The sequence below is a fragment of the Rhinatrema bivittatum genome, chromosome 5 (assembly GCF_901001135.1).
Source record: "Rhinatrema bivittatum chromosome 5, aRhiBiv1.1, whole genome shotgun sequence".
NCBI lineage: Eukaryota > Metazoa > Chordata > Amphibia > Gymnophiona > Rhinatrematidae > Rhinatrema > Rhinatrema bivittatum.
In genome coordinates this window covers 30,049,883-30,066,138 of record NC_042619.1, presented here as the reverse complement: position 1 = coordinate 30,066,138, position 16,256 = coordinate 30,049,883, and the positions used below count along the sequence as shown (strand labels likewise).

Genomic DNA, 16,256 nt, shown 5'->3' with positions numbered 1-16,256 from the left:
AAGGCTAAGGGCGTCCAAAGCCCAGTGGTAACAGAGGGTCAGGGGGTAAGCAGAGACAGGTGCACAGGACTGAATGCTGGCTGTGGAATAAAGGGCGTTCTGTCTGCTGGTAACAGTGCTGACTTCCTTGCCTCTTTTAAAGATAGTTTACGCTGTATATGTTTGGCACAGAACCACAGAGGGTTTCTTCTCTTTGCTATAAAAGAATACTTAACAACCCATTTCTTTAGATATTGCCGTTTTGGTCCTCATTTTCAATGCTGCGAAAACCTGTCCGACGATGCCAGCCCTGTTCTCGGACCACACCTTCCGGCACTATGCCTACCTACGTGACAGCCTTTCCCATTTGGTGCCTCCACTCAGCGTAAGCCCAGACCATTATTCTGGTTTTCTGTTTAAATTTGTATTGTCCAGTGACTGTTGACAGCAACATAAGAATCTGCGATTCCCTGTTCCCTGTACGTACCAGGATCAGTCCAGACTCCTGGGTTTTGCCCCCCCTCTAGCAGATGGAGACAGAAGTTTATAAACAAAAAACTCCGCCTACATATAGGCTGGTGCCACCTACAGTCTGGCAGTATTCTTCTGTCTCCTAGCAGGTGGAGAGGGTGCAAAATCCTACAGTCTGTTGAGGGCCTAGTTATTAGGTGTTTAAAAAAAAAAAAAAAAAAAGGATAGGACTTTTGTGGTAGGACGATAGGTGTGTTTTGTTTGTGCTCTGGGAAGGGACCGCAGAGGCTTGCCTGCTGGTCCCAATCCCCGCCTCCCAGGGGAAGGTAGGGTCCTGAGGGGACCGTTCCTCCTGGTAGAGGCCGCCGAGGAGTGGGGGAGCCCCACGTACCAGCTTGACAGGGCTGGGGGTGATACCGGGGGTCCCGGCTCACTCCCCCCAGCCGGATCCGGATCCGAGGTAAGCAGCTTATAATAAAAAATAAATAAATAAATAAATAAATTTTGGTGTTGGATTTTGTTTGGCTGTGTGTGTGTGTGTGTGGTGTGCTTGTACCTCGCGGCGACTGGGGGCTCGGCGATCCGGGGAGGAAATTTTGTCTTTTTTTTTTTTTCTCCGATCTCCGCGGCGTTTTGCAAATGCCTCGGCAGGCTTCGTGTAGGGCCTGCGGGTCCGCGGCAGTCTCTGTTCCGCGTGCGTGGGCGGCGGAGAAGGAGGGTCGGCGGTGCCTTCAGCGTCTCGGCGGGGTAGGCAGGACCGCGAGGTATCAGCGTTCCCGGAGCGGACGGCTGCGAGTTCGTCAGGGACGGCGGCCATTTTGCCAGCGTTTTCGGCGGGAACGGCGGCCATTTTCTCAGCGCGGGCAGCACAAGTTAGCGCGGGCCGGCAGACCAGCGCACAGGTGCAGGACCCGCCGCGTTTGTCCCCCCAGAGGGTGTCTGGAAGTGAGGAAGGGCCGGTAGGGTCCAAGTCTCCTGGGGATGATTCCCCCGAGGATGGGGGAGAGGAGGAGGGGTCATCGGACTCCTCATTTAACTCGCGGTTCGTGTTGCTAATGCATAAGGCGTTTAAAGCACGCCGCCTGGCTCGGAAGAGAGGTCCGGGGATCCCCGCTTCTGAGAGCGGAGCGCCAGCGGTCAAGGCCCCAAAATCCGGCACGGGGGGAGGGGGCTGTCTAGGCCCCCGCCCAGGCCAAGGCCTCTTCGTTCCAGGGGGGCGGAGGGGCCTTCGCTCTCCTCGTCTGAGTCGGAGGCGCTGGCGGATCCGGAGGAGGATCTGGACTGCCCATCCCAGCCCCCGAGGGGGGTTGAGGGGGATGAAGAGCCGGAGCCTAAGGATGCAGGGACACTGCACGCTACGGATGGGGACGATCTGAAGGTAGTTCGGTTGTTCCATAGGGATGAGCTAGGGCCCCTCATCCCGGAAATCCTGGGGGAACTGGGAATCCCACTTCCCCAGGTAGAATCTCGTCTGGGTCAGACGGATCCGGTGGTCTTGGGCCTCAGGGGTCCCTCGTTGGCTTTTCCACTACATTTCTCGGCATCGGATTTGATGTTTAAGGAGTGGGATACTCCGGATTTGGGACTCAAGGTAGCTAAGGCTATGGATAAGTTATATCCACTGCCGGAGGACGTGTTGGAACTTCTGCGCCTGCCAAAACTTGATTCGGCGGTGGCAGCGGTTACCAAAAAGACCACCATCCCGGTAACGGGAGGTACGGCTCTCAAAGATATACAGGATAGGAAGTTGGAGGTTCAACTGAAGCGTATTTTTGAGGTCTCGGCGTGGGAATCCGGGCCGCGGTTTGTAGTAATTTTTCGTTGCGAGCCGGTTTACGCTGGGCACAGCAGCTGTTGGCGAATGAGTCTCTATCGACGGATGAGGCGAGGCAGGCGAGTCGATTGGAGGCGGTCATCGCTTATAGTGCGGACGCTTTTTATGATCTCCTGCGCACTTCGGCACGGACCATGGTCTCTGCAGTAGCGGCGCGGCGACTGTTGTGGCTTCGCCATTGGGCGGCGGATGGTACCTCCAAGGCTAGGTTAGGCTCCCTTCCCTTTAAGGGGAAGTTGCTCTTTGGTAAGGAGTTGGAGGATCTCCTGGAATCATTGGGGGAGAATAAAGTGCACCGTTTACCGGAGGGTAGATACCGTTTCCGGGGTGCTCCAGCCGCTCGGCCGCGGTTTCGTGGGGGCCGTAGAACTCGTGCGGCGCGCGGATCGAACTCTTCGTTCCGTCACGGTGCGGCCCGACAACAGTCGTACTCGCAGTCCTTTCGTGGGCGTCGATTCGGCCGTCCGGGGGCCAGTCCGGCTGTGCAGGGCGGTAAGCCAGCACAATGAAGTGAGGCCGGTCCGTTCCTCGGTTCCCCCGGTTGGAGGCAGGTTAAGTCGGTTTTACGAGGAATGGACCAAGATTACGTCAGATCAGTGGGTCCTAGAGGTGATAAAACACGGCTACTCGTTAGATTTTTCACACCGTCCGGCTCCGGGTTTTCAGAAAGCGCCGGGCGGTGCGGGAGACTCTGGCGCGGTTGCGCGACCTCGGGGCCGTCGTTCCGGTACCGACAGGCGAACTCCGACAGGGCCGGTATTCCATTTATTTCGTGGTATCCAAGAAGGAGGGAACGTTTCGTCCCATTCTCGACTTGAAGAGTGTCAACAAGTGCCTAAGGGTTCCGCGTTTTCGAATGGAAACTTTGCGGTCCGTGATCGCGTCGGTCAGAAAAGGAGAGTTTCTGGCCTCTCTGGACCTCACAGAGGCGTACCTGCACATTGGGATTCGACGGGAGCACCAACGGTTTCTCCGTTTTGCGGTACTGGGGCAACATTACCAGTTTCAAGCGTTGCCATTTGGCCTGGCAACGGCTCCGCGCACGTTCACCAAGATTATGGTGGTGGTGGCGGCGAGACTCCGCCAGGAGGGGCTGTTGGTGCATCCATACTTGGACGATTGGCTGATTCGGGCCAAGTCGAGGACTCTTTGTCTGCTGGCGATTCAGCGGGTGCTTCACCTGTTACGATCACTGGGCTGGGTGGTCAACCTGGCCAAGAGTTATCTGGTGCCGTCGCAATCCCTGGAGTATTTGGGGGCAGTGTTCAACTCGTGTCAAGGCACGGTGGCCCTAACGCAAGAGCATATCCTCAAACTACAGGGGCAAATTCGCAGGTTGTTGCGCAAACCGGTCCCAGTGGTCTGGGACTATCTGCAGGTCTTGGGCTCTATGAATTCCATGCTAGAGTTAGTTCCATGGGTGTTTGCGCATATGCGTCCCTTGCAGTCCGCGTTGCTCTCCCGCTGGAGCCCGGTCTCGGAGGAATTTTTCCTCAGCCTGCCGTTGACCCAGGACGCCAGAGACAGCTTGCCGTGGTGGCTCTGCCACGACAACTTGAGTCGCGGGGTTTCGTTGGAAACTCCGTCGTGGACGGTGGTTACCACGGATGCCAGTCTGATCGGTTGGGGAGCGGTCTGTCTCGGTCGAGCGGTTCAGGGAACATGGTCGGCTCGGGAGGCGTCGTGGTCCATCAATCGGTTGGAAACTCGAGCGGTGCGATTAGCTCTGGTGAGGTTCCTCCCGCTTCTCCGCGGGCGTTCAGTCAGGATTCTGTCGGACAATGCGACCACGGTGGCTTATATCAATCGTCAGGGGGGAACCTGGAGTCAGCCGGTAGCGGCAGAAGCTCGGTCGTTGATGATATGGGCGGAGGCCCATCTGAGCAGTATCGCGGCTTCCCACATAGCCGGGGTGGAAAACGTCCAAGCGGATTTTCTCAGCCGGCATTGGTTAGATCCCGGGGAGTGGGAGCTCGCGGAGGACGCCTTCAGGCTCATTTGCGATCGGTGGGGCACACCAGCAGTAGACCTGATGGCCACGTTCCGCAATGCAAAGGCTCCTCGATTTTTCTCTCGTCGACGGGAGACGTTGGCGGAAGGAGTGGATGCACTGGTAGTTCAGTGGCCGAGGGATGTGTTGCTCTACGTGTTTCCTCCGTGGCCGCTTATCGGACGGGTGCTGCGTCGCATAGAGCAGCACCCGGCGGAGGTGATCGTGGTGGCTCCAGAATGGCCAAGGAGGCCCTGGTTCGCGGATCTGGTGAATCTAGCGGTCGAGGGGCCACTTCGGTTTCCGTTTCTGCCGGATCTCCTACATCAGGGGCCCGTTTGTTTCGACCTGGTGCATCGCTTTTGTCTAGCGGCATGGCTTTTGAGAGGCAGCGGTTGAGCTCTAAAGGGTACGCGGCTTCAGTGGTATCCACGCTGTTGCGGTCCCGAAAGAAATCTACGTCTCTGGCGTACGTGCGCGTGTGGCGACTGTTTGAGACTTGGTGTGTGCATCGCGGCACAGCACCTACCCGAGCAACTATCCCGGATATTCTGCTGTTTCTCCAGGATGGGTTGGCTAAGGGCCTGTCCTGTAGTTCTTTGCGGGTGCAAGTGGCAGCGCTAGGATCTCTTCGGGGGCGGGTGCACGGAGTTTCGGTAGCGCAGCATCCGGATGTGGTGCGTTTCCTTCGGGGGGCAAGACAGTTACGCCCTCCGTTTCGTCCTCCGTGTCCGTCTTGGAATTTGAATGTGGTTCTTAAAGCGCTGTGTAAGGCACCGTTTGAGCCTCTGCGGCACGTCACTCTTAAGGACTTGACACTCAAGGTGGTATTTTTGGTGGCCATGGCCTCGGCGCGGCGGATTTCTGAGCTGCAGGCTCTGTCGTGTCGAGAACCTTTTCTGAGGATTTCAGATTCAGGAGTCTCCTTGCGTACTGTGCCGTCTTTTTTACCAAAGTGGTTTCGTCCTTTCACGTCAATCAGGACGGTTGAGTTGCCATCGTTTGGTCAGGTGCAGTCTTCGGATCCCTTGGCTAGGGACCTGCGGAAGCTGGATGTTCGGCGCGTCTTGTTGCACTATTTGGAGATCACTAATGTGTTCCGAGTCTCCGATCATCTGTTCGTCCTCTATGGTGGTCCCAGGCGAGGTAAAGCGGCCTCCAAGACTACAATTGCTCGTTGGTTGAAGGAAACCATTCGCTCAGCGTATTTGTTGGCGGGGAGACCATTGCCGGTGGGACTGAAAGCCCACTCTACTCGCGCCCAGGCTGCTTCCTGGGCGGAATGCCAACATATCCCTACGGAGGAGATCTGTAGGGCGGCCACTTGGAAGTCAGTCCATACTTTTGCCCGGCACTATCGTTTGGATGTGAAGGCGCCAGGGTCGTCGGGGTTTGGAGAAGGGGTGCTTAGGGCAGGCCTCTCCGGCTCCCACCCTCAGTAAGGTAAGCTCTGGTACATCCCAGGAGTCTGGACTGATCCTGGTACGTACAGGGAAAAGAAAATTAGGTTCTTACCTTTGGCTAATTTTCGTTCCTGTAGTACCGAGGATCAGTCCAGAGTCCCGCCCAGTATTGCGGTTGCGGTTGTCTGCCGGGAGAGGATGTGTGGTCTGTGTGCTGTTTCTGGAATATGTTTGTTGGTTACCTCGAGTTCGGTACCCAGTTGGGTGGAGTTAAGCTTCGGTTGGGCTTAGTTTGGAGGTAATCTTCAGTGTTCTTTGGGTTCTTTGTTGCGGGTTATCCTGCCACTTTGACATTCAGTAATACTGCCAGACTGTAGGTGGCACCAGCCTATATGTAGGCGGAGTTTTTTGTTTATAAACTTCTGTCTCCATCTGCTAGAGGGGGGGCAAAACCCAGGAGTCTGGACTGATCCTCGGTACTACAGGAACGAAAATTAGCCAAAGGTAAGAACCTAATTTTCTTTTCATATCCAGATCAGTCCAGAGTCCTGGGTTTTGCATCCCTGCCATCAGATGGAGACAAAGTTTTACTGACACTACTAAATAATCACTTGTGCCACCTGCAGTTCCTCAGTATTTCTCTGTCTCCAGCAAATGGTAGATGGAGCAAAACCTGTAGTTCTGCAGTCTGGAGTTGATTTTGGGTTTGTGAGCCTTCCTCCCAGGGGGTTTTTGGGTCCTGCTGGGTCCTTCCCTGTCTGGTGGAGGTGGACTACCTAGGGGGTTGGTGACCCTTTTGTACATTCGCTTCTTGGACTCGAGGGGTGTAAATCTAGTGGTGCAGAATCCCTCCCCTTCACGAGGCTGCTGAGGCGGCTGTAAGCTCAGGACAGCTGTTTTTTGTCAGTCTCTCCCTTTTTAATTTGGTTAATCTTCTCTTTTGGTGTGAACAGCTCTGTGTTCCATTTTAAGGGAGTTTGTGTTAAAGTTTTGTTTAAAAAAAAAAAAAGTAGTTTAACTGAAGAGGAAGCCCTTGGTAAGTTCAGGGACGGCTCCCTGCCTTTGCGCTTCTGGCAGCTGGGTGAGGGTTTCTTTCTCTCCCGTGCTGTTTGCTGTTGGCGAGCTCCATTGTATTGTGGGGATTTTCCCTCTGGGAAGGTGATGGTGCACAGCATGGCTCCTGCACGCTTGAGCTGCATTGGGCAGTGTTCTGCCTGCATGTCGGGTGGTCAGGGGCTGTCTGGCCGGCAGCTGCAAAAAAAGAGGAAGGTTTCTCCTGCAGCAGTTCTCCCTGCATGCCGGGGCTTGGATTGAGTTTGGGGCCTTAGTTTCTGTCGGCACGGGAACGGCGTCCATTTTGAATTATCATGTGTCTCATGCCACGCTGACAGAAGAGGGGGGGATTTTCCCCTGAGACTTTCTCCGGCCTGTTCTAGCCCTGGGGAGGGGCAGGGGAGGGCAGATGGGGTGGGGTCTTCTGGTGCTGGGTCTTTTCAGCCATTGGCTGGTGCCTCCTGGCCCTTTTCGGTTGATTTTGACCTGCTGTTGCATGAGGTCTATTTGGCTCAGCAGGCAGGGCTGGGGACCTAGACCTGTCCTGCCAAGGGTCTGGAGTTGGGTTCCAGACCAGGGCAGTCTCTGAAGAAGTGGCGTTTGCTGGTTCAGCGTTTGGGCTCTAATCCGTCTGGTGATGAGTCAAAGAATTCAGAGGGTGGGGAGGATCTGGGGGTACCTCTGTCGCAGGACCTCGGAATTGATCCGATGCGGCCGGCACAGCTCCAGGGGATGATCCAGAGGAGATCCCGGTATGTGAGGGAGATGTCCCTAAGGTGGTCTGTTTGTTCCGTAAGGAGGAGTTAGGACCTTTGATTCCTCAGGTTCTGGAGGAGCTTGGGCTGAAGATATTGCAAGAATACTCTGACATAGAAGGGGCAGATCCAGCCCTGGATGGGCTTAGGGGTCCCGTGAGAGCCTTCCCATATCATAAGTTGGTGGATAGGGTGTGGGGTACTCCCAGCGCCGGCTTGAGAGTTGGGAGGGTGATGGCGAGGCTTTATCCTTTGCCTGAGCAGACATTGGTGCTGTTTTCCCTTCCAAAGGTGGATGCTGCGATTTCGGTGGTGACAAAGAAAACGACTATCCCGATGGCAGGGTCCACGGTGAGGAAGGATGTACAGGATCGAAAACTGGAGGTTCATCTCAAAATAATTTTTGAGGTGTTGACCCTGAGTTTACGGACGGCCATCTGTTCCAGTTTAATCAGAGAGCTTGTCTGCATTGGGTGCAGCAGCTTCAGGATGGTCAGGCGAAGTCTGGTGAGGAGGCAGTTAAGGCCGACCACTTAGAAGTAACAGTGGCGTATGTTGCTGATGCTCTGTATGAACTGATGAGAACTTCTTCTCTGATTATGGGTCCCGCTGTATCAGCCAGAAGGTTATGGTTGCGCACCTGAGCTGTGGATGTGTCGTCTTAAGTCCCAGTAGTGTTCTCTGCCCTTCAAGGGCCGCCTTTTGTTTGGAGAGGACATGGAGCAGTTGATGAAGGATCTGGGCGAGAGTAAGGTGCATAGGTTGCCGGAGGTTTTTCCAGGCTTGGTTCCGCTTTCAAGACAGTAGGAAGTTGTGTTCGGCGAGAGGAATTACAGGTTCACAAAAACAGTTTTCTCTCTGGGGTCAGTCCTGGGGCCAGTCCTTTCATGGAGGCCGAAGGCCCTTTAGAGCCACTGCAAGTAGTGGTGCGGCTGGGACTAAGTCCTCACAATGAGGTGAGGCTGGTCCACTCTGCCTTTCCTTTTATAGGGGGTTGCTTAGTGTGGTTTTTCGGGGAGTGGGCCAAGATTACATAGGATCAGTGGGTTCTCAGCATAATAAGAAACAGCTATGCGTTAGAATTTGCTCAGCTTGTCCGTGATTTGTTTCTAGTTTCCCCCTGTGGGTCTTTAGAAAAGCAGTTTGTGGTGCAAGAGAAATTGGTTCTGTTGTTGATGTTAGGAGCAGTGATTCCAGTCCCCCAGGACGAATGAGGCGAGGGAAGGTATTCCATTTACTTCATCTTCCAAAGAAGGAAGGCACTTTTTGCCCAATTCTGAACTTGACGTGGGTAAATGTGGCGCTCGAGGTTCCGTATGGAGACCCTGAGGTCAGTAATAGCAGTGGTGCGCAGGGGTGAGTTTCTGGCTTCTCTGGATTTAACAGAGGCGTACCTACACATTGCCATTCGGCTGGATTATTAGTGGTTTCTGCAATTCATGGTTCTGTGTTGACATTTTCAGTTTCAGGCTCTTCCCTTTGGGTTGGCCATGGTGCCACGCACCTTCGCCAAGGTTATGGTGGTGGTGGTGGCAGTGGCATTGCGTCATGAAGGATTGCTGGTACACCCCTATCTGGACGACTGGCTTATCAGGGTGAAGTTGGAGGACCTTTGTTGCTGGTCAGTGCAGAAGGTGATCAGTACTCTGGAGTCGCTCGGCTGGGTGGTGACTTAGCAAAAAGTCACTTGGTGCCGTTACAGTCCCTCTAGTATCTGGGGGCTTGGTTTGACATTCAGAGGGGCAAGATGTTTCTCACGATGGAGTAGGTTCTCAATCTGCAGGAGCAAATTTGGCACTTATTGGGGTTGCCAATACCTAGAGTCTGGGATTATTTTCAAGTTCTGGGTTTGACGGTGTCAACCCTGGAGTAGGTGCCAAGGGCTTCTGCGCATATGAGACCTCTGCAGAGGGCACTGTTGTCTCGGTGAAACCTGCTCTCTGAGGAATTCCATCTTCCCTTGCTGCTCGAGGGATTTGCACAGGATAGCCTGTCTTAGTTGCTGCTGACTTCCATTCTGGTTCGTGGTGTCGACCTGGAGGTTCCGGATTGGGTAGCTCTTACTACCGATGCCAATCTTTCTGGTTGGGGAGCAGTTTGTCAGCAGCAGTCTACTCAGGGCAGCTGGTCTACGACAGAAGCTTCCTTGTCTATCAATCGGTTAGAGACCAGTGTGGTGCGTTTAGCTTTACTTGTGTATCTGCCGTTGGTGCAAGGTCTGTCGGTGAGGGTCCTGTTGGACAATGAGATGACAGTAGCCTATATCAATTGGCAGGGAGGAACCAAGAGTCGAGCAGTTGCCCAGGCTCAGGAGCTGATTCTTTGGGCAGAGCAAAACCTGGAGCAGACACAAGCGTCACACATCGCAGGAGTAGAAAACGTCCAAGCGGATTTTCTAAGTCGCAGGGAGAGTTGGAGCTGTCCGAGACAGTGATGCAGCTCATCTATGAGAGGTGGGGCTGCCACCATGTGGATCTAATAGCAACTTGTCTCAATGCAAAGGCGGCTCAGTTTTTCAGTCGGAGAAGAGAACACGGGGACAAGGGAGTTTGACGCTCTGGTGCTGGCTTGGCCTTGGGGATTTCTGCTTTGTATTTCCTCCTTGGCTTCTAGTAGGCAAGGTGGTGTGATGGATAGAGAGACATCCGGGCGAAGTGGTGGTATTAGCTCCAGAGTGGCCACATAGGCCGTGGTTTGCGGATTTGGTCAACTTAGCCGTGGACGGTCCGTTATGCTTCGCCCATCTGCAGGCTCTTCATCGGAAGGGGGCCAATATTTTCAGACCAGGCTGTTCACATTTATCTAGCGGCTTGACTTTTGGAGGCAGCGACTGAGAAGTAGGGGGTATCCAGAAGCGGTTAGTGCTACGCTCCTTCAGGCTAGATGGACTTCTACTTCTCTATAGTATGTAAGGGTCTGGAAGGTTTTTGAATCATGGTGTATCACTAACTGTGTGCAAGCGTTACGATTTTCGGTTCTCATATCTTGACTTTTCTTCAGGAGGGTTTGGTTAAGGGTTTGGATTTCAACTCTCTTAGGGTCCAGGTAGCTGCTCTGGCTTGCCCTGAGAGGTAAAGTAGATGGTTACTCTGTCTTCTCATCCTGACATAGTTCTGTTTCTTGCAGGGGCTAAGATTTGCGTCTGCTGGTTAGGAGTTTGTCCGTCCTGGAATCTTAATCTCGTCCTCAGAAGTTTGTATGAGGTATCTTTTGAACCTCTTTGGAGAGCAATGCCTAAAAGATTTGACCCTTAAGGTCATTTTTCTAGTGGCCATTTCTTCAGTTAGGAGAATCTCTGAGTTGCAGGCTTTGTCTTGCCATGATCCACTTCTGCAGATTTCAGACTCGGGGGGTGTCCTTGCGGACAGTACTCTCGTTTTTACTGAAGATGGTATTGGTATTTCATGTCAGTCAGTGGAACGTCTGGCTTTTATTGAGATGGATTCTTCCGCACCTCATGAGAGAGAGCTTAAGCTTTTGGATGTACATAGAGCTCTGTTGAGGTATCTCAATGTAACAAATGATTTCAGGAGGTTGGATCATCTCTTTATTTTGTGGAGTGGTTCCAAGAAAGATTCTCAGGCTTCCAAGGCTACTATTGCGAGGTGGCTCAAGGAGGCCATTGGTTCCATGTACATAACAAAGGGATGTTCGGTTCCTAAGGGTTTGAGAGCTTATTCTATGCGATCTCAGGCAGCTTCATAGGCAGAGGCTCAGCTGGTTTCACAGCAGGAAATTTGCAGAGCAGTGACTTGGAAATCTCTGCATACTTTCACAAGGTACTGTCACTTATATTTTTATTTATTTTATTAAAGGCTTTTATATACCGAATTTCTTGATACAAATCAAATCAACTCGGTTTACATCGAACAAGTAGAAACTATAACCAACCAAACAGTAGACAATTTGAAGGAGAAATAAAGTTACATTATAACAAGGATGTGTAAACTTGGAGTAGGAAATAAGAAGGGGGAATAAAGATTATAATATACATTGGAGTATGCGAGGGAGGCAAGGAGCAGTCATCAACATGTGGGGGATCCAGAGTCCTGGTCAATTGGCGAGAGGGTTTTGTAGTGGAACTCTCCAGGTCCCACCCTAAGTAGGGAGCTTTGAACATCCCAGGAGTCTGTACTGATCTGGGTACGTGGCGGGAAAGGAAAATTGGTTCTTATCTGCTAATTTTCATTCCTGTAGTACCACAGATCAGTCCAGAACCTGCCCGATCTGTGGAGAGTGGTCCACTCAGCTGGGTTTTATTGGTAGGGAATACATATTTTCATGATATGGAATACAGACTTGTTGAAAAAGGTTTTTGTAAATTTGTTGAATTTGTGTGTGTACGATTTTTGTGCTTGGGTACAGGTCAATACTGAGGAACTGCAAGTAGCACAAGTGATTATGTAGCAGTGTCAGAAAAACTTTGTCTCCATCTGCTGGCAGAGATGCAAAACCCAGGAATCTGGACTGATCTATGGTACTACAGGAACAAAAATTAGCAGGTAAGAACCAATTTTCCTTTATTACTCCAAAACATAGTTCACGGTTTTCATGGTAGTTGTGGGTTTGAGTCTTTAATTACATTTATATAATGTGGAGGTAGGGAAGTATAGGTAATTTTTTCAATGTATACTTAGGATCTTGTTTGTTCAGGACTTTTTCCATATACGCAGTTAAGGAGAAAAGTCATAGTGAATGAAGACCTTTAATGTGGTGTTCGTGTGATTTAGATGGAACTCATTTAAGAGGTCTCAACTTTCAGGGTTTTTGGTGGATTTTTTGCTTGATTCCTGTCAGAGAAAAATTCTAACTTCTTCTTTTTTTTTTTTTTTTTTAAGGGGAATTGCCTTAAACCCAGGAACAGGGCAAGACTGCAGGGTTTGCACCACCTCCATCTGCTGGAGACAGAGAAATACTGAGGGGGGATGCAGGCGGCTCACCAGGTTAAGAGAGGGTGCCCTTCAAGTTTTTCTCTATCTCCATCTGCTGGAAGGGAGGCATAACCCCACAGTCTGGACTGATCCGGGTACGTACAGGGAATCCAGAGTTTATCTTTTACCTCTGATACCCAAGACCACTGCTGAGCTGTCACAGCTGTTGAGACTTGACCTGCTGGTTTTTCCTTCTTGCATTTCCTCAGTTGCCGGGCAGAAAGCTGGTCACGTTGCCCGTTTTCCCCAGCATCACCCCACACGAGGATCCTTCCCAGCACTTCCTGCAGCAGAGCCTGGAGAGAGTTTACAATCTGCAGCACCTGGACCCACAGGGGACACAAGAGCTGCTGGAATTCACAATCCGGTAAGCCTGCAGACTAGGAAGACATGGTTGCATTGCTAGGACAAATGTGATTCTGAAAACGGGACCTTCATGGTCTCATTAGCAGGGTTGGATAATTCTTATGTTGGTCCAATTAAAGGAATCAGAATCCGAACAGAATTCAGTTTACTGCAAGACTAGCACAGGTACTAGAACCTTTCACTGCCAGATTAAGATAGCCTTGTTGTAAGATTTAGAGTTTTGCTGCCCCTAGATGCTATTGCCCCACTCCCCACTTTCTCCCCTCACCCCCCCCTCCCTCTTCAGACAACGAAGCGGAACATCTAAGACACAGCCACCTTTATTCTGTTCATTCTGCTCCAGGCTTACCACCTCCTCGCTCTTGAATCCTTGAATGACAGGAGGAAAGGGCCAGAATTAGGAAGCACAGTGACATTTCTTGGCTTCCTGCTGCGTGCTGTGGCCTCATCTCCCTCTTCCTGTTTCCTGCACAAGACAGGAGAGGAAGGGCTGGAAGAGGGAGACGAGCAGTTTTTTTCTTTGCTCTGTCCCTTCCAGCCTCACTCCTACCTTCCTGTTTTCTGCACTGGAAGGGGGGAGGGCTTGGAGCAGAAAGCAGGCCATTCTCTGCTGAGAGAGAGTCAGCAGAACTGGGAGGCTACAAATCTTCAGCTGGCTTTGTTGCCCCTTACAAATTTGCAGCCCTAGGCCAGACCTATTGGTAAATCCAGGCCTGGTTGTAAGTATTGCATGTTTAGCACCTGACAAAAATTTGATGGTGATAATGAAAGAATTAAAAAATGGGCTGACTTTTGTAACTTTCAGAATCCAAAGAGTCTGACTGTGATTTTTCAGGTGGCAAGCTATTTTTTTGTGTTCAGGGTTCTTCATCTCCCTGTCTAGCAGCAACTTGACTTTAATCCAGAGGACGGCAAGAAGAGACCCTGTGTCAGTTTGTTTGCCTTCAACTGGAAAAATTGCACCCACTGATCTTTTTGTAGAAAACACGATGGCAGACAAAGACCATATGGCCCTTCCAGTCTGCCCATCCATCCAATTAATTTAGCATGGAGAGATCTGCATAGTTTGTACACCTTTTTGTAAAAAAAAATATGTGCATCTGTTTTACACACAAAGTAATTGTAATGTACACAGAAATCTTGGTTTATACGTGGATGCAAGTATTTTACCAAGTTGGCTGGATGTATACTTGTATCTCTCTTATGAAAATTCTTGTGCTCATACTTCCAAGCTCCTCTTGACTGAGATGTCACTAGCTGACCCAGGCCCTCCAGCAGTACAGTCACACCCTAGACCCCCCTGCCTATTAAAAAACTTCAAACAAAGAGGAGTTGATTTAATTTTTTGTGGCTTCATGGGCAGACGTAAAATCATGCACGCATGTTTGCTGACATATGCGGGTATTCCACTTCTAAATTATGTGAGTTTGTGCAGACTTTCTGACCATGCCCTCCTTCTCCACATGTGCTTTTCCACGTGGCAGGAGAAGTATGTACATACTTTGGGCCTTGTGAAACTTTGCTTGGCCTGCACAAAGGCTATTTACAAGCATATATAATGATTCACATGAACAAAACCCCCATGTAAGTCTTTGCGAATAGTACCCAGAACTTTAAACTGTATCCTCTGGTTCACTGGGAGCCAGTGGAGCCCACGCAGAATGCTGTTTGTTTCAGTATCTGATTGGAGGAGTTACTTTGTGGTCAGTTTCAAAAGGGTTTAGGAGCCTAACGTTTTTGAAAATTTACTGGGGCTGAATCCTAAATTTAGGGACCTAAATCTAGGCAAATCTGTGGAGGAGAGTCCTACATTTAGGACCCTAAATTTGATTGAAAATGACCCTCTAATTTAAGGGCCTAAAGTTCAGCTTTTTTTGAATATTGACCTCTCTAATGATAACCTAAGACTAATATTTTTTGTTTCCTTGCATATAATGTGGTGACTTGTTTTCGGTTTTTGTTTTTTTTTTTAATTTTACTTTCTGCCTTAGTGACCTCCAGAGACTTGGGGAACTGCAGTCGGAGCTGGCTGGGATGGCAGACTTTTCAGCAACCTACCTGCGCTGTCAGTTGCTTCTTATTAAGGTTAGGAGACCTGTGAGGACAGGACACGTTTTGCTCTCTAACATTTTATATCAAGTAAAATGTAATACTAGTCATAACCAAGTAACCGGGAATCGCTTTTGAGTAATTAAGGATAAAAGCCCTATTTAGTAGACCTACCAAGTCTTCCTTATCTAGAGCGATGCTAACTTCTAAGGAGGTTTACTCATGGCCCACAGTATTAGCCTCATTTATTTTATTTTTTGCCTTTATAAAATCATCTCTCTGTGTTTATCCCAGGACAAGCAGGAGGATGATAGTCCTCACATATGGGTGACGTCACTGGACGGAGCCCTATTACGGAAAACTTTCTGTCAAAGTTTCTAGAAACATTTGCCTGGCACACTGAGCATGCCCAGCATGCCATGATCCCTTGAGCTAGGTAAACAAAAAAGGAATAGATGCCAAAACGTCTCTTTCAATTGTTTATTGTAGTGGAGACGTGTTTAAAACAATAGCCTGACTCAGGCCGAGTTTCGCCGTTCTCACAACGGCTGCCTCAGGGGCTATAAATAAATCATGAAAAACAACATAATAATTAAAACCAGAATACATATAAAAATATAATATTACATATTTGAATCAAACTCAAAAAATATAAGACATATAACATATAAAACCATCTCAAATCATTGCAGTACAAATTTACCTATATATATATAAAACATCGATGTAATTTAAAAATCATTGAAAACTTTGATTTTGCCTTAATTGTAAAAATAAAATACAATTTAGCTATATAAATTTTTTTGAATTTATAGTCATATTATGTAAATAGCTTTCATTATTGTTACCTTAGATATTCATTTAAACTCAAATGGGTTGCAAGATTATATTTCAATGTAATTTGAAAAAAGATCTGCGAATAGAACCGTATCTGTAGGGAGGTAAAAGGGATTATTACCTGAACTTGCGTGAAGCACTTTTTCCTGCACCAATTTGCCTTTCCCTGCCGCAACGAAAAGAGACTTCCGGGGGTAGGCAGGAGCCTGCCCCGACGGTGTTGCTGGACAGCCAATTGCAGAGCAGAGCTGCGGTAGGAGGAGCCGTGGGAGACCTCTTAAACGGCACTTCTACGGAATTCAAACTGGAGGTAAAAGGGATTATTACCTGAACTTGCGTGAAGCACTTTTTCCTGCACCAATTTGCCTTTCCCTGCCGCAACGAAAGAGACTTCCGGGGGTAGGCAGCCTGCCCCGACGGTGTTGCTGGACAGCCAATTGCAGAGGGCAGAGCTGGCGTAGGAGGAGCCGTGGGAGACCTCTTAAACGGCACTTCTACGGCGCACAGGTCGCTGACGGTGCGCCGCCGAAGCCGCGCGCCAAAGGGGCGCGCGGCTCTGACCGGCTCCGACCGGGTCCATTCGGGTCC

General features: G+C 50.2%; 1 protein-coding gene across 2 annotated transcripts in view; it reads left to right on the top strand.

Moving 5' to 3' along the window:
- The window catches only part of INTS4 (integrator complex subunit 4), a 133,970-nt gene that overhangs the window by 84,997 nt on the left and 32,717 nt on the right, over positions 1 to 16,256 (top strand). The window contains exons 14-16 of one of the 2 annotated variants that reach the window (XM_029602193.1): positions 231 to 364; positions 12,626 to 12,783; positions 14,774 to 14,867. In XM_029602193.1, coding sequence (XP_029458053.1) covers positions 231 to 364; positions 12,626 to 12,783; positions 14,774 to 14,867 — 386 coding nt within the window. The remainder of the gene's footprint in view (positions 1 to 230; positions 365 to 12,625; positions 12,784 to 14,773; positions 14,868 to 16,256) is intronic. The other variant, XM_029602195.1, reaches the window with a different exon arrangement.